The 24480-nt window shown below is 40.7% G+C and overlaps 1 protein-coding gene across 4 annotated transcripts in view; it reads right to left on the reverse strand.

Annotated features, from left to right (window-relative positions):
• Nucleotides 1–24480, reverse strand: part of RSF1 (remodeling and spacing factor 1) — a 131545-nt gene that overhangs the window by 80429 nt on the left and 26636 nt on the right. For all 4 annotated transcript variants that reach the window (XM_079787597.1, XM_079787595.1, XM_079787596.1 and 1 more), the window contains exon 2: nt 8437–8528. In XM_079787597.1, the coding sequence (XP_079643723.1) occupies nt 8437–8528 (92 nt within the window). The remainder of the gene's footprint in view (nt 1–8436; nt 8529–24480) is intronic.

The raw sequence follows: 24480 nt of genomic DNA on the forward strand, positions 1-24480 counted from the left end.
TCAAGTTGTCTAAATGATTAACTCATCTAATACTGATGCATAAAAGATTTTATAAAGCATTCAAGAAGCTTACAATCTAAGAAAGGCAAATGTGAGGGGCAATATAAGTGGTATTTTGAAGCACTGGATTCATAAAGCCCTATGCTTGAATGCTGGCTCAGCCATTTCTAGCAATGTGAGATTGGACAAGTTATTTAGTTTGCTAAAATCAATTTCCTTAAATAAATAAATAAATAAATAAATAAATAAATAAATAAATAAATAAAATCAATTTCCTTGTGCATAAAATGAGGATAATACCTATTGCAAAGGTGAGCTATATAAAGAAAGAATTAAATACAGTGCCTGGTAAATGGTGAACATTCAATATATAAACTACATAACAGTTTCTTTTATGTAGTTACACATAAATCCATGAAGGGATATATTCTTAGAAGGCCTCAAGGAAAAAGTAATACTTCAGCTGAGATCAAAGGATAAATAAGTTTGCCAGGAAAATAAACTAGTGGGGAGGCATTCCAGGCCGAGGATAACAGTATGTGCAAAAACTCTGAGAAATGAAAAAGACAGCATGTTCTGTGAATGGCATTGAGTATTAGTAGGACACAGGAGAAAATGTCATTAGATGTGGCTGGAGAAAAGTGGCTCAACTATTAAGAGCATTGAATGTTCTGACAGAGTTTAGATTTTTAAGTGAAAGAGAACCACCAAATAATTCTGAAAGCAATATATAATAGTTAATTTTAAAACTTTGTGTTTAAAAGGTCACTCTTGTAGCAGTGAGGAGAAGGTAGTAGAAAAGTGTACAATAAAAGCTAGGAGACCAATTAGAAGGTGAATGTTTAGGCAAGAGATGATAAAGGCCTGTGGCATGGTAGCCTCTATTAAAAAAATTATCTTAATAGTATCTTTTGGTTTTTTATAGAGAAAGAGCACATTTTGATGAAAATGCAAGGAATTTTTAGAAACTGCCCATCATTGGCAAGTTTTCTAATCAAATTATAAATCCCTAATAGAATAAATCTGTATTAGTTTTCTACTGCTGTGTAATAAAATATTACAAATTTACCATTTGTTTTTAAATTTAATTTTTTTTATTTTTTGTTAATCCTCACCAGAGGATATTATTCCATTAATTTTTATTTTTTAAGAGTGAGTGGAAGAGAGGGGGAGAGACACAGAGAAAAACATGGCTTGGTTGCTTCCCATATGCACCCTGACTAGGGCGGGGAAATCGAGCCTGCAACTGAGGTATGTGTCCTTGACCAGAATCGGACCTGGGACCCTTCAGTACGCAGGCCAATGCTCTAGCCACTGAGCCAACCTGGCTAGGGCCAAATTTAGCATCTTAAAACCACGCCCATTTATTAGCTCACAGTTTCTGTAGGTCAGAAGTCCTGTATAGATATCCCAGCTTGGCTGGCTGGGTTCTCTGCTTATAGCCTCACAAAGGTGATATCAAGGTTATGGCAGGGCTTGTTCCTCTCTGGGGGCTCTGGGCAAAAACCAACTTCCAAACTCATTCAGAATGTTGGCAGAATTCATTTCCTTCTCATGTTTTCCATGTGACCCTCCACATTCAAGCTGCCAGTGTGGTGAGTCCTTCTAACACTTCAAGTATCTCTGACTTCTTCTGCCTACACCTCTTGTTTTTAAGGGCTCAGATAATTTACAGTGAGCCCATTTGGATAACTCAGAATTATCTCCATATTTTAAGGTCAACTAATTAATAAGTTTAATTACATCTATAAAGCCCATTTGTCTTATAACATATTCATGAATGTAACACTAAGGAGCAAAGACCTTAACGGTCAAACTTTCGCCTACCATATATAATCCACGACAGCTGTTCTAAATGCCTTCCATAAAAATCACCAAGTGACCACTTCTCTAAGTATGCTTTCATGTTGAATACTTCCTACCTTACCATTTCGGTCTACTTATATCTTTCACTTTCTTTTCCTAAGCATTATTCTTTAGAAGGAAGAAAAGAGATCAATGCTTATCTATTTTTTATCAGTCATAATCTGTGGGGAAGCATAAGACTTGGTTGGAAAGCTTGTAAGGAGGATATTCAGAGAAAAGGGAAGTGTGTAGAAGGCCACTTGCCCTGTTTATCGGAATTCTGATTTAGGGGAGACTTAGGGGAGTGTCGAAGGCAGTTCCCCTGATTATTCCTTGACCTTCCCAAACAAGTCTGTGCTTATGCAGACCCCCAGGTGTTTACTGCAATCCTTATGCTTAATCCCTGGATACCCTTGCCTAGAGGACAATATAAACACATGTGTCCTCCCAAGATTACTCACCCTACTGATTATATCTAAAAGATACACTTTATCTTAAACTGCTGTTACAATAAAAGGCTAATGAGGCAGGCAATCAGGGCTGCCTGGTTGCTGTAGCCAGACCGTCCCTTAGCCCTCTCTTTCACAGTGAAACTGTGTCAGAGTAATCTGTTCATCTGTTGTTCAGCAGCTGCTGGCCAGCCCCGACAATAACCTTTACCACAAACACTGAAACGATGAGAAAACTGTCAATTTCTCTGCATTGCCCCCAAAATGCTTTATCCTGATACTACAATTCACTTCAAGCACTGACATTCTGCCTGGCATTATCTTTACTTGTATGCTTACTTTAGTTTTCTTTATTTATTGAACTCCAGACTCATAAACATCAATGTCTCATATATCTCCTGCAGTAACTTACCAAGTCCCTTACAGAGTAGGCCATCAAAAAATGGGTGAATGAAAAATACTAAACAGGTGAATGAAAAATCTGCTAACTTTAGCAGCTGTGGTTTCTTATCTAACCAAATTTATGGTTAGATCCCGTGTTAAAATGAATTATGTTATGATATCTCACAGCCTTTCTATCAGATAACTCTGCACTGTGTGCTACACATGAAATGTTTCAGGGGTGAGAGAAAAGAGCCAGGAAAAGAAAATATGATAGCACAACTAGATGTAGGAAGAAACCAAGGAAAGAGATTTTTAAAAGATTCAGCTTTGGAAGAATGATAAAGTTTAGTAAACAAGACCTGAAGAATGTCCACTGAATTTGGCAAGGTTCATTTTGACAAAAGTCATTTTTTGGTGGCCTAGTGGGGCCAGAAAACAGATGGGGAAGATTAAGTAGGAAGTGAAAAAGCAAATACAGCGTATGTTGGCAATTCTTGAAAAGCTTGATTATAATGTAATTTATATTTTTAATTCAGTATTACTATTTTTTAAACAAAATGTTACTCAAAAGTTTTCAAGTGGGCATTTTATAAGTGTTAATGAATTTCAAAGAATAGCATGGAAATACATGTTATTATTACCACAACCATCATGATGGGGTGGAATTCCACATTATGTTAGAATCCAAGTTATCCCATCAATTAGGATAGTAAGAGAAAATTTACAACATCGTTTCTCCTTCTACCATTTTTATTTTGGAGTTAACCACTTACCAAAAACTAGGCAACAACAAGAGTAAATAGGGTCATTTTTAACTTCCAAGGGAGTTTTAACATACATTCAAAATAAAGTAAATCATTTATTTACTTGAGAAATTCAAGCAAATTACTGGTGAAACTGGCAATTTGCATTTCCATAAATTTTATTTTTCAAAGTGCTTTCGTAACTGTCATTACTGATGATTCACAAAATTGAGATTCAGGGCATTCATCTTTCCCAATATTCTTTTATGCTCTAACTGGAAGGATATGCCAAGTCACAGATTTATAAAACTTATTTCCCAGGATCAAAATCTTAATAGTAGAGAGCCAGGACTCTTGATTCTTAATTCAATGCTTTTAATCCTGAGTCTAGAAATCACTACAATCAGATTCCACAAAAATTTACACAAGCAAAAAATAATATAAACCAAAGTTATAATGATCTCAACAAATCTTCACACCAATGGTAATACCTGAATTGTTTGCATCATTTAAGATTCTATGAATCTAAATTACTAAGAAATTAAGAGAGATCTAGAATCCCAGAAAAGATAATTTATAAGCATAAGTTTACAAAATAAATGGTCTCTTAAAAAGGTGCATGTAAGGCCTGGCTGGTGTGACTCTGTTTGTCACATGTCCTCCTGTGCACTAAAAGGTTGCCAGTTCGGTTGGCACATGCACGATTTCAATTTTGGGCTCAATCTCCGGTAGGGGGCATGCAAGTGGCAGTTGATCGGTGTTTCGCACATCGATGTTTCTTTCTTTTTTTTCTTTTTTTAAATATATTTTATTGATTTATTACAGTGAGGAAGAGAGAGGGATAGAGAGTTAGAAACATTGATGAGAGAGAAACATCGATCAGCTGCCTCCTGCACGCCCCCTACTGGGGATGTGCCCGCAACCAAGGTACATGCCCCTGACCAGAATCGAACCTGGGACCCTTCAGTCCGCAGGCCGACGCTCTATCCACTGAGCCAAACCGGTTTCGGCACATCGATGTTTCTTTATCTTTCCCTCTCCCTTCCTCTCTCTAAATAATCAATAAAAATACGTTTTTAAAAGTTACATGTAGATGAAATTTTAATAAATTATCGTGTTGTCCTGGTCAGTGTGGTTCAGTTGGACAGGCATCCTCCCATGCACCAAAAGGTTGCTGGTTTGATTCCCAGTCAGGGCACATGCCTGGGTTTCGAGCTCAATCCCTGGTAGGAGGCATGCGATAGGCATCCGATCTATGTATTGCTCTCACATCAATGTTTTTCTCTCTCCTTCTCCCTTCCTCTCTCTCTATAAAAAAACAAAAGAAAAAAATATCCTCAGGTGAGGATTAAATAAATTCTTTGTTGAAGGAACTATAGTTTATGAAAGTAATAGTTTTTAACCCCCCCTTCCCTTTTTATTAATTAGCACTGTGGCTACTTCAATCACTTTCCTCCAACAAAATATTTCATGGGTTGTTATGGACTGAACTGTGTCTCCTCAAAATTCACATGTTAAAACCTTAATTTAATCCCCAATGTCTGTATTTGAAAATAAGGTCTTTAAGGAGATAAGAGAAATGCAAATCAAAACCACAATTAGACAACACTTTACACTCACCAGCATGGTTAAAATCAATCAATTAATAACACATAGTTAAGTGTTGGTGAGGAGGGATAAGTTGGAATTCTCATACATTTCTAGTAAAAATTTTAAATGGTGCAGCTGCTTTGAAAAAGTCTGGCAGTTTCTCAAAAAGTTAAATATAGAATTATCATATAACCCAGTAATTCCACGCTAGATACTTACTCAAAAGAAACGAAACCCCACTGTCTACCCAAAAACCTGTACCTAAATGTTCACAGCAACATTATTTAAAATAGCTAAAAGATGGAAACAAACAAAATATCGTAAACTTTTAAGCGGTTAAACAAATGTGGTGTTATCCATACATACATTGAAATATCATTCAGGCATAAAAAGAAACAGTTCACACCCAACTGGATATCAAACCCGCACCTTTGGGTACAGGACAATGCTCCAACCACTGAGCCACCAGGCCAGGGCAAAAGAAACAAAGCTCTGATACATGCTACAACACAAATAAGCCTTGAAAACATGCTAACTAAAAGAAGCCAGGCACAAAGGTCCACATATTATATGATTTTTATTTATATGAAACATCAGAATAGGCAAAGCCATAGAGCCCAAAATAAATTCATGGTTGCTAAGGACTCAGGGAAGGAGGAATAGTAATTGCTAATGGCTATGGATTTTCTTTTTGGAGTGATGAAAATATTCTGGTTTAGATACTGATGATTGTGCAACCTCGTGAATATACAAAAACACACCCACTGAACTGTATACTTTCAAAGGGCAAATTTTGTTATATGAATATTATCTCAATTCAAAAAAATTTAGCCATAACCTTTGGTTATGACAAAAAAACTGAAGGGGTTTAGAATTTATAATAAAATCACCTCATTCCATTTCTCAGATTTTACAAAAAAACTAAGACATAAGGGGCAAAGCAGAGCTAGAATTATTATACAAGATATTTCTATCTCAGTTCTAAGAAACAAACCCACTTTAATGAACAGATCTATTTACAAAGGACTATACTCTTTAAATATGTTAAAATCTATGTCCTAAATTTCTACCACCTCTTTTTAAGTTCCAGGACCCTGATTGTTAACCATTAATAAATATTTTGTTAAAGGCAAAACAGCAACTTCGCAGGTATTTAAAAAGCACTTTAGCTCTGGCCAGAGAGGCACTGGTTGGGCGGCGGCCTGTGCATCAAAAGGTTTCCAGTTCGATTCCCAAAGTACATGCCTAAGTGGTAGGCTTAATCCCCAGTAGGGGATGTGCAGAAGGCAGTTGATCCATGTTTCTCTCTCTCCCCTCTCCCTTCCTCTCTCTCTAAAAATAAATATATTTTTTTTAAAGAAGGGGAAAAAGCACTTTAAATAGCTAAAAATTTGCTCTACTGTCATTCAGTTTAACATATTTCATATATATTTTTTAACTGTTTTAATTGATTTTATTTATTTATTTATTGGTTAACCTTAACCTGAGGATATTTTTCCATTGATTTTTAGAGAGATTGGAAGGGAAGGGGAGAAATAGAGAGAGAGAAACATCAATGTGAGAGAGGCACATCAATTGGTTGCCTCAGCCAGGGGTATGTGCCCTTGACCAGAATCGAACCTGGGACCCTTCAGTCCATGGGCCAACACGCTATCCACTGAGTCAAAGTGGGTAGGGCTATTTTTATTGATTTTAGAGAGAGAGGAAAGGAGAGGGATAGAGAGATAGAAACATCTACAAGAGACATCAATTGGCTGCCTCTTGGACGCCACCTACTGGAGACAGAGCCTACAACCTGGGCATGTGCCCTGACCAGGAATCGAACTGGGACCTCTTGGTTCATGGGTAAATGTTCAACCACTGAGACACTCTGACCAGGCAATATATATGTATACACATACACATACATACATACACACACACCCCTCACCAAGGATATGTTTTTATTGATTTTAGAGAGAGAGGGGTGGAGAGAAAGGGAGAAACACTGATCCATTGCCTCCCTTAAGCGCCCAGACTGGGGATCAAACCTGCAACCTTTCTCGTTTATGGGATGACACTCTAACCAACTAAGCCACCTGACCATGGCAACATAGTTCAGATATTTAATTAAACATTAATTAATTAGGGCTTTTAGAAAATCCCATAGCATTGAATTTTTGAAATGCTGAGCCAACTTTGCAATGCTTCAAACTTGTGCAAAATTATCGAAATACATTTCATATTGAGTTTTTCAAAAGTTAAGCCACTACTACCATTGAGAGTTTGGGGTCTATATTTCCTCTCACAGAACTAGGGAGAATTGTGGCTACTTCAACCAACAGAGTATGGTGCAAGTGAACTTTCCAAATTCCTGACCCAAAGAATCAGTGAGCTGACTAAAATGATTATTGTTTTATGTCACTTAATTTGGAGTGGTGTGTTATACAGCAAAGATAATTGGAACAGCACATGTGATTTTTATAATAAAAACAAGCAACTCTTGTTTCCTCTTTTCATAGCACTGTATAATCATATACATTCCCCCACCAAAAAAAAAGAACATAAAAATACATGTATCTATGTAAGTATACATTTATATATTAAAGAAGACAAGAAAATGACATGGTTTTCCAATCATCTAAAAACATAATCTAGCTTGGCTGGTGCTGCTCAGTGGTTGAGTGTCAACCTATGAACCAGAAGGTGGTGGTTTGATTCCTGGTCAGAGCATAAGCCGGGTTGCAGGCTTGATCCCCATTATGGGAAGTGCAGGAGGCAGCTTATCAATGATTCTCTCTCATCACTGATGTTTCTATCTCTCTCTCCCTCTCCCTTCCTCTCTGAAATCAATACAAATATATTTAATAAATAAATAAATGAAAATACAACCTAATATTCTACTATGTCATAGATTCAAAATACCCCCAGGGGACATCTTGAAGGTAGATACATACATCAGCTTAGGCTTCCAAAAATGATATGGCTCTTAAAGTTTAGATGCAATTCCAGGTAATTTTTCCTGTATGGTCTTGCCTTAAATAGGATTCATCCTAAAACAACTGTTTTCTGATTACCTAGATTGTTCTCATTAAGGATAGGTTTGGCCTTGCTGGTAACTTTGATGATTTTCTTGGGCCTTACGTGTATCTTCTTGATTTGATCAGGATGATTTTAAGGATTAAATGAGAAGACATGAAAAGTCCTAAGCATAGTATTAGGTACAAAAGAGATACAATATCTCTGAAAGTTAGCTTTAGGTCTCAAGACTATTGCTTAATAGCTGCAAAAGAGAATAATCACATACTGATAGTAATCCGAATTTCTAAGTAATATTTTATAACTTTCGGTAGACTATTTTAAAACTTAAGCTTAATATGAAACATAACAAACTCATGGTAGGTACAGTAATATTTTAATAGAGGAGGCAATTTTTAAATATTTACCTTGATCAAATATTTTTCCCATCTGTCTGCTGTAACGGATTTGCCAATCTTCCTCATCAACTTCAAATGAAGCTCCACCAATTCTTTTGGTACTTAAAATGAAGAAAAAATACTGTTAGCAAACAAAATTTTCTTAAAAATTGTAAACATTTAAATTATAGAAAAAGAACATTCCGCAACACTGAATAATTTTTCAAAAAAGATGTGGATTTTAACTATCTCTTAGATCTCTGAGTCAGAAAAGAGTAAACTAGGGCAAGAAATAACTGAAAATTACTTCCTTAAAGATGAGTAGGTATATTCACATTTTCTTCCAAAATATCATCAAGCAATAGTAAACTCAAATGTCAACTGTGGACTTGTGGGTGATCATGATGTTGTCAGGGTAGGTCCTAAATACCTATATAAACTCATCCAGATTTCTTTCCATGGCCTCAAAGTCCCAATTTCAGTGGCAACCTAACTCCAATCCTTTCACTTCTACACTGAAATCCTTGATTCAAATAATTTAGGCCTGTTCACTATCCACTAAGCATACATACCTAGTTCACTACCTATGTGGGCTTTATTCAAGTCCTCCAGCTTACTGTTTTCTGCCCACTTGAAATATACTCATCTTTCAATTTCTGGTAAATAAAAATCCCAAAAGTCTCTGAGATAGCTTTCCAATGATTCCAGCCAACAGCTTTGTCCTTGGAATGCCCATAGTATCAATACTGTCTATATCACTCATTTAGGAGTTGGCTAAAAGCTTTGCATTATTTATGCATGTCCTCCATATCATATAGATATATGAAATCACACAAAATTTGATACAATTGCAAATGTTTTTAGAAATCCAGAGTAAAAAAATATGCAAAATGTTTTCTATCCCATTTTATAAATGTAGTCATAGTTGATTTAGGCATACAGAAATAGGTTATATATTACTTGATTTTCTTGTTAGAGCACTGGCTCTTGCAAAGCACTGTCCAATAGAAAATAAGATGAGCCACGTGATTTCAAATTTTCTAGTAGTTCACTCATAAAAGTAAAAGAGACATAAAAATTAATTTCAATAATATATTTTAACACTGTATTCCAATGTCATTTCAACATATAATCCATACTTAAAATTTCAGATATTTTATATTTTTTACTTGATTTTTAAAATTTACTTTTTAAAAATGAGGTATAGTTGACATAACATTATATTAGTTTCAGGTGTACAACATGATTTAATATATGTATACATTATGAAATGATAGCCACAATAAATCTCTTATAGTTACAAAAAATGTTTTTCATGTTATGCGAGTTTTTAAGTTCAATTATCTTAGCAACTTTCAAATATTCAATACAATAATATTAACTGTAGTTACCATGCTGTACATTTAATCACCATGACTTATTTATTTTATAACTGGGAGTTTGTACCCTTTCACCTATTTTTACATGCTTTTTTTTGTACTAAGCATTCAAAACATATTGTGTATTTTACACTTATAGCGCATCTCAATTCACACTAGCCATATTTCAAATGCTCAAGAGCCACATATGGCTAATGGCTACTGTATTGCATCGTACAGAGTTAGAATATTTAAAACTAAAATTCATGCCCTGGCCAGTGTGACTCAGTTGGTTGGAGAGTCGTCCGGTATACTGAAAAGGTTGCATGTTCGATCCCTGGTCGGCTTGGGTACGTAGGGCAACAAGTCGATGTTCTCACACTGATGTTTCTTTCTCTTTCTCTTTCTCTTTCTCTCTCCCCATTACCCTCATTCTAAAATCAATAAGCATATCCTCCAGTAGGGGGGGAGGGAGGGAGGAGGAGGAAGGAACTAAAATTTATAATTCACAATTTACGTAATTTATATGTAACATTATATTAGTTTCATGTGTACAACATAATGATTCAATATTTGTACATATTGTGAAATAGTTACCATAATAAATCTATTTAACACTCAATTTAATTATATTTGTTGTTACAAATAGAACTGACAAGCTGATAACCTTTATAGACACTAGTACCTCTCAATATTTTGTCTATTAACAATAAATGCGCATAAATGTCAGTAGAAAAATTAATCAACATTATAGTTAAACTAGAGGCCCAGTGCATGATTGAATCATGCACGTGTAGGGGGGGAGCTGGGTGCCTGAGCGGACGGGCACCCAGCTCCCACGCTTTTGCTTTTGATCGCTGGTGCACCAGGCCTTTCAGAAGCCTCCAGCGCGGCAGAGGCTTCTGAAAGGCCTGGTGCCTGAGTGGACAGGCACCCAGCTCCCCCGCTTTTGATGGTCCGCGGTGGGACGTGAGCTCGCTGCCCCAGAGGCCCCTTCTGTGCCGCAGCACAGCCATGGCGCAGACGCTGAGCTCGAGCCGCCACTGGTGTCGTGAGCTCAGCATCCCGCCGGCCCAATTGGCCACCCCGGCCACCCCGAGTCCCGCCCCCCCGCGCCTCCTGGCCAATCGCGGGCATAGCGAAGGTACGGTCAATTTGCATATTTGTCTATTATTAGGTAGGATTGAAAATATTAAAATTCCCATACTTTGTACAGCCAACCCTCAGTATCCATGGGGAACTGGGTTCAGGACTCCTGGGATACCAAAATCCAGATGGTCAAAGTCCCTTATATAAAAATGCATTGCATTTGCATTTAACCTATACATATCCTCCCCTATACTTTAAACTATCTCTAGATTACTTATAATTACCCAATACAATGTAAATGCTATGTAAATAGTTGTTATATTGCATTGTTTAGGGAACATTGACAATAAAGTCTTGTACATGTTCAGTACAGATCCAATTATTGTAGGTCTAAGTACATAGTACATGTCAGCAACAATGTAACATTTTTTTTAGAATCTTTTCCATCAGCAGTTGGTTGACTCCCCAGATGCAGAACCTGCCGATAGGAAGTACTGACTATCCTATCTAATAAAGAGGGAATGTGCTAATTGACCATCACTCCATCACAAAGATGGCTGCACCCACAGCTGAGGCCAAGTTCCCATAAGGAGCCTTAACGAGCAATCAGCAGGGAGCTGAGGCTGCGCCCTCCCCCGACCCCGTGGGGCTTGACAGGGGACCTCAGGCTGTGCCCCCCACCCGGCAGGGATTGACAGGGGATCTCAGCCTGGCGTCAGGCTGGGGGACCTCAGGCTGCACCCCCCGTCCCAGTGCCAGGGGACCTGAGGCCACGCCCCCCGCCTGGCGGGGCTTGATGGGGACCTCAAGGTGCGCTTCCCGTCCTGGTGCTGGGCTAGGGGACCTCAGGTTGCTGCCCCCCACCCCAGCGCCAAGCTGGGTGACCTCAGATCGCATCCCCTAGCTGGCGGGGCTTAACAGGGGACCTCAGGCCGCGCCCCCCACCCAGCAGGGCTTAACGGGGGACCTCAAGGTGCACCCCCAGTGCTGGGTCAGGGGAACTCAGGCCGAGCCCCCGCCCAGCGGGGCTTGATGGGGGACCTGAGGCTGCGCCCCCCTCCCGGTGCTGGGCCATGCCCCCCACCCAGCGGGGCTTGACAGGGGATCTCAGGCCATGTTCCCCACCTGGTGGGGCTTGATGGAGGACCTCAAGGCATGCCACCCGCCCCGGTCTGGGTTGGGAGACCTCAGGCCATGCCCCCCGTCCTGGCGCCAGGCCAGGGGACCTGAGGCTACGCCCCCTGCCCGGCAGGGCTTGAAAAGGGTGGGACTGGCCGGGTCTGGGTGTCTTGCAATTTTGAGATGCATGTGGGTTGGCGGGGACTTGACTCTGGGTCCCGTAGTGTTCCCCAGACTCTGACAGGAGGAAGGTTTTCATATACATTTTACTAATTTTCTTTCATCTCTGACACTTCTATTATAGAGAAAAGGCAAATAGCAATATTAAATTATTTCCTCTAATTAATCCCCTTTTAATATGCACGGAAATTTGTGCACCAGGTCACTAGTACTCTATAAAAATAATGTTGTATATTCAATAGACCATTGTATGATAATGGAAATAGTCTTTATATGCCCTTTCCAATATAGTAGCCATTTTAGTGACTAGCAAAATGTAACCACTGAGCACTTGATATGGAGCTAACAAAACTAAAAAACTAAACATTTAATTTTAATTAATTTAGAAGATTTAAATAGCCACATATGACAAGTAACTATAGTTTTGGACAATGCAGCTGAAAATTACCAATCATATTTTTAAAACACATAATCACTGTCTAAAATATACAAAGAATATGCAAATTCACTCATCACCTGAAACACTTTCTAAATACCATATTTTCCGGCATATAAGACGACTGGACGTATAAGACGACCCCCAACTTTTCCAGTTAAAATATAGAGTTTGGGATATACCCGCCCTATAAGATGACACCTGGCATGTAAGACGACCCCCGACTTTTGAGAAGATTTTCCTGGGTTAAAAAGTCATCTTATACACCGGAAAATACGGTAATCTCATTTTTAGAACATTAGGTAATTATTAACATTCCTCTAAAGAATTATCTATTTACCAACTTCATGTTATTCTGAAAAATATAGGGGTTTTGTTGTTTGTTTAAATATATATATATTTTTTTATTGATTTCAGAGAGAAGGGAGGAGAAAGACAGAAACATCAATGATGTGGGAGAGTCACGGATTGGCTGCCTCTCGCATGCTACCAATGGAGACCGCAACCCAGGCATATGACCAGGAATTGAACTGTGACCTCCTGGTTCATAGATTGATATTCAACCACTGAGCCACACTGGCCAGGCAAAAAATATAGGTTTCTTCCTAACGAAACAAAAAGCTCTACCTTTTCACATGCTAGATTTGATACATAGCCTTTAATAGACCTGTTTCCTAAGGCCTCAAGGTGAAAGATTCTGAAGCAGAAGAAAAGGTCAGAGGCTGTGTGAATTCATGGAAAACCTGGCAAATGATGTAGGTATGAAGCAACAATTCCAGACTGCATTACTGATCCAAGCACCAAAGATGTTCTATATTCTGGCATTTTTCTAAGTATCTTTCCAGTACCAAACCTTAAGAATGCTGCTGAGTCTGCAATGCTACTTAAAATTCTTTTTAGGTGAAAGTTTACAACAGCTCATAATTAAATGACCTAATTCTTCTAATTTCTCGATAAAGTCTTTTACTTAAACTTCCTCTATGCATATAAACATAAATATAATTAGAACCACAAGAACAGTTGATTTTATGAAGGCCACTGATTAAGAGAGCATTGATTTTAGATATAGTGATTGGAAGATAAGCTTACAGTAAAGTTTTAACTACTGGCCAGTTTTTACAATCTCTGTTGGGGAAGGACAGTTTTAGCAATAATGAGACTAGTTCCACAGGCTATCTGATCCTTAAAATAACTATTATACATTTATATACCTTATCTTCAAAGAGTTCATTTAATCAATCGTCCTAAAGTTTTCTGAAAAGCAAAGAAATAGTTCACGACTATTGCTCTGTAGGGGAGGAAAAGTAATTTTCCCCCTACCCTTTTGGGTTCTGGTTGGAACATCCTTGTAATAAAAAACAGAAATACAGGAGAAAAAACCACGAAAGTTTAATGACATGCACACTTCATGTACACAGGGAGAGACCCAGGAAAACAGGAGTAATTTGCCAAAATAGCTGAAACCACCACCTTAAATACCATCTTCAGCTAAAAGGGATGTTACCTGGAAAAGCATGGTAAACAAGTGTAAGGTAGTTATGAAGATTTAAGTCGTGATCTTTTGCATTGATAAGAGTTTGCAGAGGTAAGGTCATCCCTTTCTTCGAGTATAGTGAGGGAGAAATCCCTAACAATAGAGGTTTCCCTTATAAATGTAAATATATTTTACAAAGATTAACTTCTATTTGGTTTTCAGAACTTCTCCCATGCCTATGGTCTCTTAAAATTAACCAGTCTAAAATAATCCTTGTGCCAAATAGACATATATTGGGGTAACAAATTATCTTCCCCTGTAACTCCTAAGTAATAAACCTGTTACAGCATGTTTCTGTGGTAAATACTGAAGGCAAATGTAACACAGTGATATTTGTGTAATGCATTGCACTACATCATGACAGCTACAACATCACTAAGTGACAGGAATTTTTCAGCTTCATTATAAACTTACTAGAGGCCCGGTACACAGATTCGTGCATAGGTGGGGTCCCTCGGCATGAACTGTGGGGATCGGTCCAAAATCGGCAGTTCCCCCGAGGGGTCCCAGATTGCAAGAGGGTGCAGGCGAGTCCGAGGGACCCCAGCAGTGCACGAATCTGTGTACCGGGCCTCTAGTATGCATATAAGATCTTTGGTTAATCTCTTCCCGCTCTTCTCCCTCCCCTCTGAGATTCATCAGTCTGTTCCATGTTTCCATGCTTGTGCATTGAGCTTCTGCCCCCTGGTGGTCAGTGTGCATCATAGCTACCGGTCAACCGGTTGCTTAGGTTTTTATATATATAGATAGATGGAATACTGCCTTATAAGCAGTCTGTTGTTGACTGAAAACTCATTATACATCACATGACTATATGCATATTATGAAAAACACTAGACAGAGTCAGGTGAAACAGGAGCAAACCTCAATTTTCTCATCCAAAAATGGAGTTGTACCAGATGATCAAAGTCCTCCTGCTCTAATATTCAATGTTTATGTCAATGTATGGAATCAAGTATTTATTTCTCTTATAATAATGACAGCTAATCATGGGATATTAGAATTTTTTAACTGAAAGCAAAGATCTAATTAACACTCTCTAACAAAATGGAAAACTAAGCAACTAAGATGTGATGTGAACTGCCCAAGTTCAAATAGAGGCCAAGCAAGAGACCAGACTTCTCATCTTCAAATCCAGGGCTCTTTAGAATGTTCTTTAAAATATCAAATGGATGGACCTAACATACAAATCAAACCTCCCTTTCCGTACACCTGTTTCTGGGTTTTGCACCTACACACTGTGAGACATTATCCATTTCTAAAACGTAATCCAACAGTTGCATAGCAACAGAAAGACTATTACTACTACTTCCAACACATCCCTTTTCCCCAACAACTTTATTGAGATGTAATTCACATACCATATGATTCATCCATTTATAGTATACAAATCAATGATGTTAATGATTAATTTTGTCATAATATACACAACATAAAACTTGTTAAAACCATTTTAAGTGTACATTTCAGCGGCTTTAATTACATTCACAGAATTGTGCAACCATCAGCACTATTTTCCGATCCATTCCCATAGTTAAAACTCTTGAAAAAGTCACTCCACTTCCAAATTGCTTTATGGAAAATCCTACATAATAATAGACAAATATGCAAATTGACCATACCTCCGACACACCCACAAGCCATGCCCACAAGCCACGCCCCCCATCCAATCAGAGCAAGCATGCAAATTAACCCAAACCAAGATGGCTACAGCCACCGAGAGCAAGGTTTCCTAGGTAACAGAGGAAGCCAAGCTTTCTGCCTGCCCTGGCCAGGCCTAAGCCTCCACTCAAGCTACAAAGTTTCAATTATAGAAGGTAAACAAATTCAAACAAATGGCGGCAGAATGGAGTTGAGAGAGCAGGCCAGGGTTGCCGCAGGCAACAGAGGAAGCAAAGCTTTCCGCACACCCTGGCCGGACCCACTCGCTAAGGCAACGAAGTTTCAATTATAACCCCAACACAAATGGCTGCCGGCCTGGAGGGAGCCCCAGGCTTGGCTCCGCTCCAGGCTACAGTTTCAATTGTAGACGGAAAATAAATTCCAGATACCAGGGCCTCCGCTTGGGTTGCCAGGGGGCGTGGCCGGCCTGCAAACCACCACAGGCCCCTCGCTCAGGCCGCCCCATGCCCCAAGGGAACCCCACCCTGATCAGGGACACCCTTCAGGGCAAACCAGCTGGCCCCCACCCCTGTACCAGTCCTCTATCCTATCTAATAAAAGAGTAATATGCAGATTGATAATCACTGCAACACACAATATAGCTGCCCCCATGTGGTCAAAGATCCTGCCCCCATGTGGACACAAGATGGCCACCACAAGATGGCCAGCAGGAGAGGGCAGTTGGGAGGCACCCAGCCTGCAATGGAGGGCAGTTGAGAAGGACCAGGCCTGCAAGGGAGGGCAGTTGGAGGTGATCAACCCTGCAGGAGAGGGCAGTTAGGGGTGACCAGGCCGGCAGAGGAGGGAAGTTGGGGGCAAACAGGCTGGCAGCAGAGTGGTTAGGGGGTGATCAGGCTGGCAGGCAGAAGTGGTTAGGGGCAATCAGGAAGGCAGGCAGGCAAGCAGTTGGGAGCCAGCAGTCCTGGATTGTGAGAGGGATCCTATATTGGAGAGGGTACAGGCTGGGCTGAGGGACAACCCCCCTCCGTGCACGAATTTCGTGCACCGGGCCTCTAGTTTATAATAAAAGCAAAGTCTACTATAGTATATATTCTCAATAGAAACAATATTGATCCCAAGGGGACAAAAACTGGTACTTGAGGAAGGCAAAAAATTCCAGATAATGGTTTATGGTTTTCCACATCTTAACACTTTCTGACAAAATCTTATTCCTTAGTATTTAATTCCTATTGCTAGAGAGAAAATTTTAAATTAAATTAAAATTAAAATATACTCTCTAGGGATATGACCATGAAAAAAAGGTTGAGAAACACTATGCTTTAAATTCAAAAGCAAGCATTGTTACTCAAAATATGAAACACTACCTTGAGACAGTGCTCAGACTGCAAAAAGAGGCTGTATCCCACTGAAATCCAAGCCAAGTTGTAAACTGCCTAGCTACCCCTGATTTTATCTTGAACAAGATAATGGAAAAAATTATCATGCAATTTTAATATTTAAATAAAGCAGAAAATTAACACACTAGCTGAAACACTGGTTTTAAATTTACCTTAAATGCTAATAATTAAAAAAAAAACAAAAATTAAGTACAAACAGGGGGAAAAGTGGCTAGCGTGGGTCAGTGGTTGGGCGTCAAACTATGAACAAGGAGATCACGGTTTGATTCCTGGTCAAGGGTATATTCCCGGGTTGCAGGCTCCATCCCCAGTGTGGGGCATGCAGGAGGTAGCCAATCAATGATTCTCTCTCATCATTGATGTTTCTATCACTCTCTCCCTCTCCCTTTTTTCTGAAATCAATGAAAATACATACCGTACTTTCCGGCGTATAAGACGACTGGGCGTATAAGATTTTCCTGGGTTAAAAAGTCGTTTTATACACTGGAAAATACGGTATATTGGACTATATTGATGGGATTAGATATAATGGATTAGATATATTGGACTACCATATTTTCCGGCGTATAAGACGACTTTTTAACCCTGGAAAATCTTATACGCCCAGTCGTCTTATACGCCGGAAAGTACTGTATATATTTTTTAAATTATACAGTTTCTAAAAATAAATACAATAAACAGGGGCAATAAAGAGAGAGAAAAGGATAGACTTTTTGACATCTAATAGTTTTAATTATCTTTATAGTCTCACTTTGTAAATATCTATCATCTACCTCCTCCTTCCTTCTCTCTCCATGATGAGGGCCAGATCCATCTGCCTTTTTCATCACCTGATTCACAAACCAAGCACAGTTCCTGGTTCATTCAACTATCTGATGAACTAGAATAGCGATAAGAAAATAAAGAGAGATGGAGAGAGGGAGAGAGAGAGAGAGAGAGAGGAAAATACAAATATTCTATAGGTAGACATGAAAAAAAGAGAGGTCCTATAGATGGGAAAGAGAAATTATCTGAACTAACAGTATGCAGGAAAGTGGTGAGGAACATGAGATGAAAAAGATGGTGAAAGTGGCTTTGGGTTTCAGTTCACTGTGAGAGCCAACAAGTAATATTACTAACCCAAGACAACTTATTTGCAAGTTTTTCCCCCCTTTCTCTTCCTTTCCAGGGAAGAGATGGAAGAACTGAATGCTCCCATGGATATTTATATACAGAAGTAAATAATGTTTATGTATTTAACTAAAGAAATACCTATATATAGTGATTTTCTAACACCAGACCTCTATAAAGCGCCAGGCTTCTATCCTCATCACATATGATCCATTATTCTAACTAGAGGCCCGGTGCACAAATTTATGCATGGATGGGGTCCCTTGGCCTGGCCAGCAATCGGGGGAGGGGGGGGCCGGCCTGCCAGGGTGAGGGACCACAGGAGGTTGGCCGGCCAACTCCCCTCCCCCCACCCTCCCACAATCAGGGCAAGCTAACCAACAGCCAATTCCGTTAGGGATAGGGCTCCCTCCTCCCTCCTGTCTGAGTTCAGGGTGTGGGTGAACCAGATTCAGGGCTGTCAGGGCTCCAGCAGCAAGCTAACAAACAGCCAATTCCATGAGGAATCAAGCTCCCTCCTCCTCCTGTCTGGGTCCGGGGTGCAGGTGAACCAGATTCAGGGCTGTCAGGGCCCCAGCAGCAAAGTCTGGGTCAGTGTCCATCACAGCTACCGGCTGGTCATTCAGTCCTAATGGTCACCTAAGCTTTTATATATATACTAGTGGCCTGGTGCATGAAATTCGTGCATGGGCGGGGGGGTGTCCCTCAGCCTGGCCTGCACCCTCTTCAATCTGAGACCCCTTGGGGGATGTCTGACTGTCTGACAGTCGGACATCCCTCTCACAATCCGGGACTGCCTGCCTGCCTGCCTGATTGCCCCTAACTGCTTCTGCCTGCCAGCCTGATCACCCCCTATTGGCTTTTGCCTGCCAGCCTGATTGATGCCTAACTGCTCCCCTGCCGTCCCGGTCGCCCCTAACTGCCCTCCCCTGCCGCCTGATCCCCCCCAACTGCCCTCCCGTGCCGGCCCGTTCGCCCCTAACTGCCCTCCCCTGCCGACCTGATCCCCCTCAACCGCCCTCCCCTGCCAACCGGATTCCCCTCAACCGCCCTCCCCTGGCAGCCTGGTCACCCCAAATGCCCTCCCCTGCTGGCCTGGTCGCCCCCAACTGCCCTCCCCTCCTGGCCTGATCACCCCTAACCGCCTCTGCCTCGGCCCTGCCACCATGGCTTTGTCCAAAAGAACGTCCGGAAGGTCTCCCAGTCTAATTAGCATATTACCCTTTTATTAGTATAGATAGATAGGTTTCCTATCCCATCCCACCCCACCTCACCCCCGCTGAACTGCAGTTTTGCTTTCTGCAGTCTCAGTTACCCAAGGTCAACCACAGCCAAAAAATAAACAATTAAAAAGTTTAAACTGCATGCCATTCTGAGTAGTGTGATAAAATATTTCATCATCCCACCCCATCCTGCCTGGGTGTGAATTGCCCCTTTGTCAGTGTATCTACCTCATTTAATTTCATCATGCAGGCATTGTACCATCTCACATCATCACAAGAAGAAGGGTGAGTATAGTACAATAAGATATTTTAAAGAGACCACACTCACATAACTTTCATTATAATTCTTATTATAATTTTTGTTACAATTGTTCTATTTTATTGTTAGTTATTGTTAATTTCTTATGGTTCCTAACTTATTTTGCAAAATTGTGAACTTAAAAGAACTCCATTTCTTTCTTTTTTAAATATATTTTTATTGATTTCAGAGAGGAAGGGAGAGAGATAGAAACATCATTGATGAGAGAGAATCATTGATTGGCTACCTCCTGCACGCTCCCTACGTGGGATCGAGTCTGCAATTGGGCATGTGCCCTTGATTGGAATCAAACCCAGGACCCTTCAGTCCACAGGCCGATGCTCTATCCACTGAGCCAATCCAGCTAGGGCAAAAGAACTCCATTTCCTTATGAAAGTTATATGGTCTTTATTCCCTGGTAACAAGTGATAAATTCATTTTCTTTCAAATCAACATTCGACAAGCAAAAAATAACTAGATGAGCAACATACTATGTCATCTTACAGTTTCCTGAAATTGTGACACAAAGCATAACTGAATAGGTTCATTATAATTTCTACAGTTATTTCAACTAATGAGAAAATGTATATGAAAACACTTTATAAACCATAATGCAATATAGAAACCAAAGTTACTGTTATTCACCACCAGATGGTGATCAATGTCTTATTTAAAGCAAAATGCTGACACCTTATTTGGAGCCCAGCCAGCTGACTGTTAAAAATGTTCAATAAGCAAACCAGGGTGTCTGAATAAAATGTTGGTGATTTTTAAGTTTGGTCAGTTGAAACATTAGCAAAACACAAGCAATAAAAAAGAGGTTTAGCCTTGCCCGACCAGCATGGTTCAGTGGTTAAGCATCGACCCATGAACCAGGAGGTCACAGTTCGATTCCGGTCAGGGTGCATGCCTGGGTTGCATGCCTGGGTTGCAGGCTCAATTTCCCATTAGGGGGCATGCAGGAGGCAGTCTATTAATGATTATCTCTCATCATTGGTGTCTCTCTCTCTCTCTCACTCTCACTCTCCCTTCCTCTCTGAAATCAATAAAGTTTTTTTTAAATAGGTTCAGCCTGAAGACTTAAAAAGATCTGTTCCTGTGAACATTTCATAATTCTAGAATTTAAGACAAAACACATGTGTTTCCGGCATTTTTATATATTGGCTATTTAACCATTCACACCACGCCACTCCAATGATGATCAATATATGACCACGAGACTTTGTCTTCCCCAATGTTATTTTAAAGCAAATCTAGATATCATGACTTCATGCCTAAATATTTCACTGTGTATCTCTAAGGCAGTGGTTCTCAACGTTTCTAATGCCGCGACCCTTTAATACAGTTCCTCATGTTGTGGTGACCCCCAACCATAAAATTATTTTCGTTGCTACTTCATAACTGTAATTTTGCTACTGTTATGAATCGTAATGTAAATATCTGTGTTTTCCGATTGTCTTAGGCTCTACAGCAGCGGTTCTCAACCTGTGGGTCTCGACTCACAGGTTGAGAACCACTAGCAGGGTCGCCTAAGACCATCGGAAAACACAGATATTTACATTACGATTCATAACAGTAGCAAAATTACAGTTATGAAGTAGCAACGAAAATAATTTTATGGTTGGGGGTCACCACAACATGAGGAACTGTATTAAAGGGTCGCGGCATTAGAAACCAGTTGAGAACCACTGCTCTAAGGGGTAAGGACTCTTTAAAAATACCATAATGTTAATAGTAACATCTAAAAATTAATCATTCCACCCTGACCAGTGTAGCTCAGTAGTTAAGAGTGTTGGCCCATGTACTGAAGGGTCTAAGGTTTAATTACTGGTCAAAGGCAGGTACCTGGGTTGCAATTCGATCCCTGCCCTGGTCAGGGTGTTATGGGAGGCAACCAATTGATGTGTCTTTTTCACATGGATGTTTCTCTCTCCCCCTCCCTTTTTCCCTTTCTATCTCTAAAGATCAATGGAAAAAATATCCTCGGGTGAGGATTAACAATACATACATACATACATACATAAATGTTAACAATTCCTTACTGTCATAGAATTTGCAGTCAAATAAACAACTTTTAAGTACCTTTAGTTAACCAAAAAATGAAGTTGTATTTTACTGTTACCTCTAGTAGCAGATGCTGGCAGCAGCTCAACTTTATCCCCTCAGCACTTTGGGTTCCAGTGCAGGCCAGGGGAGTTAACTGTTCCTGGGAGCAGCCTTCAACCAATAACTGACAGAAGCTCCTTTACCCCTTGGCTGGGATAAATCTGAAATGTGATCTACACTCTCTCAAGAGTTCAACAGGAAGATTCAGCTCCAGGTGTCAATAAAGTAACTTGGTAATATACACTGAGTGGCCAGATTATTATGACCACCCCATCAGTACTTTGTTGGTCCACCTTTTGTCTTCAATACTGCGGCAATTCTTCTTGGCATTGACTCCACGAGATGTTGAAAGATGATGGGAGGAATCTGACACCATGCCTGATGAATAGCACTGTCCAGTTCTGTGAGATTTGATGGTTGTGGAACCAGCTGCCTGATGGCTCTTTTAACTTCGTCCCACAAATGCTCAACTGGATTGAGATCTGGTGATTGTGGGGGCCACCTAAGCAAGGTAAAGTCTCCCTCATGTTCTTGAAATCACTCCTGCACAATAGGAGCAACGTGGCATGGTGCATTGTCTTGTTGAAAGAAGCCATCTCCATTGGGATACGCCATCAACATGATAGGATGAACTTGATCAGCAACGATACTTAGGTATGTTATGCTATTTAGACGTTGTTCCACACGAATTAAAGGGTCCAAATCATGCCAGGAAAACATGCCCCAAACCATAACACTGCCCCCACCAGCTTGAAGGGTTGTACTCATGGATGTGGGGTGCATGCTTTCATGCCATTTCCGCGAAATTCTCACTCTGCCATCTGCATGATGCAACTGGAAACGTGATTCACCGGACCACATGACTTTTTTCCAATGCTCAACTGTCCAATCCTTGTGTTCCTGTGTGAATTGGAGACGTTTTATCTTGATAACTGCAGATAGCAAAGGTGTTCGAACAGGCCTTCAGCTTCCATATCCCATACGATGCAGTGTACGGCTAATTTGCCTACAAACGTCAGGTGGTCATAATTATCTGGCCACTCAAGTGTATACTGTGTCGGCTTTCTCTCCCTTCCCAGTTCCACTTCCCCCTCCTTCATCAGTGTTTCTGGCATCACTTTCCAAATAAACTACTTGCACTCACATTTTTGTCTCAAGGTCTGCTTCTTGGGGATTCCAATATAAGACAACCTCTTAGTGTGTCAATGAAAGCTATGGACATCCTAAGAAAATGTAAACATAAAAATTTCTGCTAATATGTTCAAAGTGTGAGACAACCCAAAAGGCATACAAACATCTGTTTAAAGAAGCCTTCTCTTCCCTACAGATTCAAGATAGTTGAGATGTTAATTATTTGATTAAGGTAATTTTTTATTAAGATAACTAGAGGCTGCCCTAACCGGTGTGGCTCAGTGGATAGAGCGTCGGCCTGCAGACTCAAGGGTCCCGGGTTCGATTCCGGTTTAGGGCATGTACCTTGGTTGCGGGCACATTCCCAGTAGGAGGTGTGCAGGAGGCAGCTGATCGATGTTTCTCTCTCATTGGTGTTTCTGCCCTCTCCTGCTGGCCTTATTGTATCCACATGGGGGCAGGATCTTTGACCACATGGGGGCAGCGATATTGTGTGTTGCAGTGATGATCAATCTGCAGATTACTCTTTTATTAGATAGGATAGAGGACTGGTACAGGGGTGGGGGCCAGTTGGTTTGCCCTGAAGGGCATCTCGGACCAGGTGGGGGTTCCCTTGGGGTGTGGGGCGGCCTGAGCGAGGGGCCTGTGGTGGTTTGCAGGCCGGCCACGCCCCCTGGCAACCCAAGCAGAGGCCCTGGTATCTGGAATTTATTTTCCTTCTACAATTGAAACTTTGTAGCCTGGAGCGGAGCCAAGCCTGGGGCTCCCTCCGAGGCAGGCAGCCATTTGTGTTGGGGTTATAATTGAAACTTTGTTGCCTTAAGCGGGTGGGCCCGGCCAGGGTGTGGGGAAAGCTTTGCTTCCCCTGTTGCCTGCGGCAACCCTGGCCTGCTCTCTCAAGCTCCATTCTGCCGCCATTTGTTTGAATTTGTTTACCTTCTATAATTGAAACTTTGTAGCTTGAGTGGAGGCTTAGGCCTGGCCAGGGCAGGCGGAAAGCTTGGCTTCCTCTGTTACCTAGGAAACCTTGCTCTCTGTGGCTGTAGCCATCTTGGTTTGGGTTAATTTGCATACTCACTCTGATTGGGTGGTGGGCGTGGCTTGTGGGTGTGTCGGAGGTATGGTCAATTTGCATATTTGTCTATTATTAGATAGGATTGTTTGAAAGCATTCCATCGAGATTGTTCAGTTATGTTTAAAAACTTCCCCTGCCCCCTACTGGGATCAAGCCCACAACCTGGGCATGTGCCCTGACCAGGAATCAAACCAGTGACCTCCTGGTTCATAGGCCAACGCTCAACCACTGAGCCATGCCAGCCAGGCATTGTTACCACTTTTGAAGTGGAATATTTGGACAGGCTTCAGGAGGGCTATGAACTTGCGAAATATGTGCAAAATGTTTATGGTGTACGGTCATTGTGGGACAGATTCCATTATGTTAAGAATCACTGGTGTAAAAGGCAAAGCAAA

Source organism: Cnephaeus nilssonii, assembly GCF_951640355.1.
Source record: "Cnephaeus nilssonii genome assembly, chromosome: 13".
NCBI classification, from domain to species: domain Eukaryota; kingdom Metazoa; phylum Chordata; class Mammalia; order Chiroptera; family Vespertilionidae; genus Cnephaeus; species Cnephaeus nilssonii.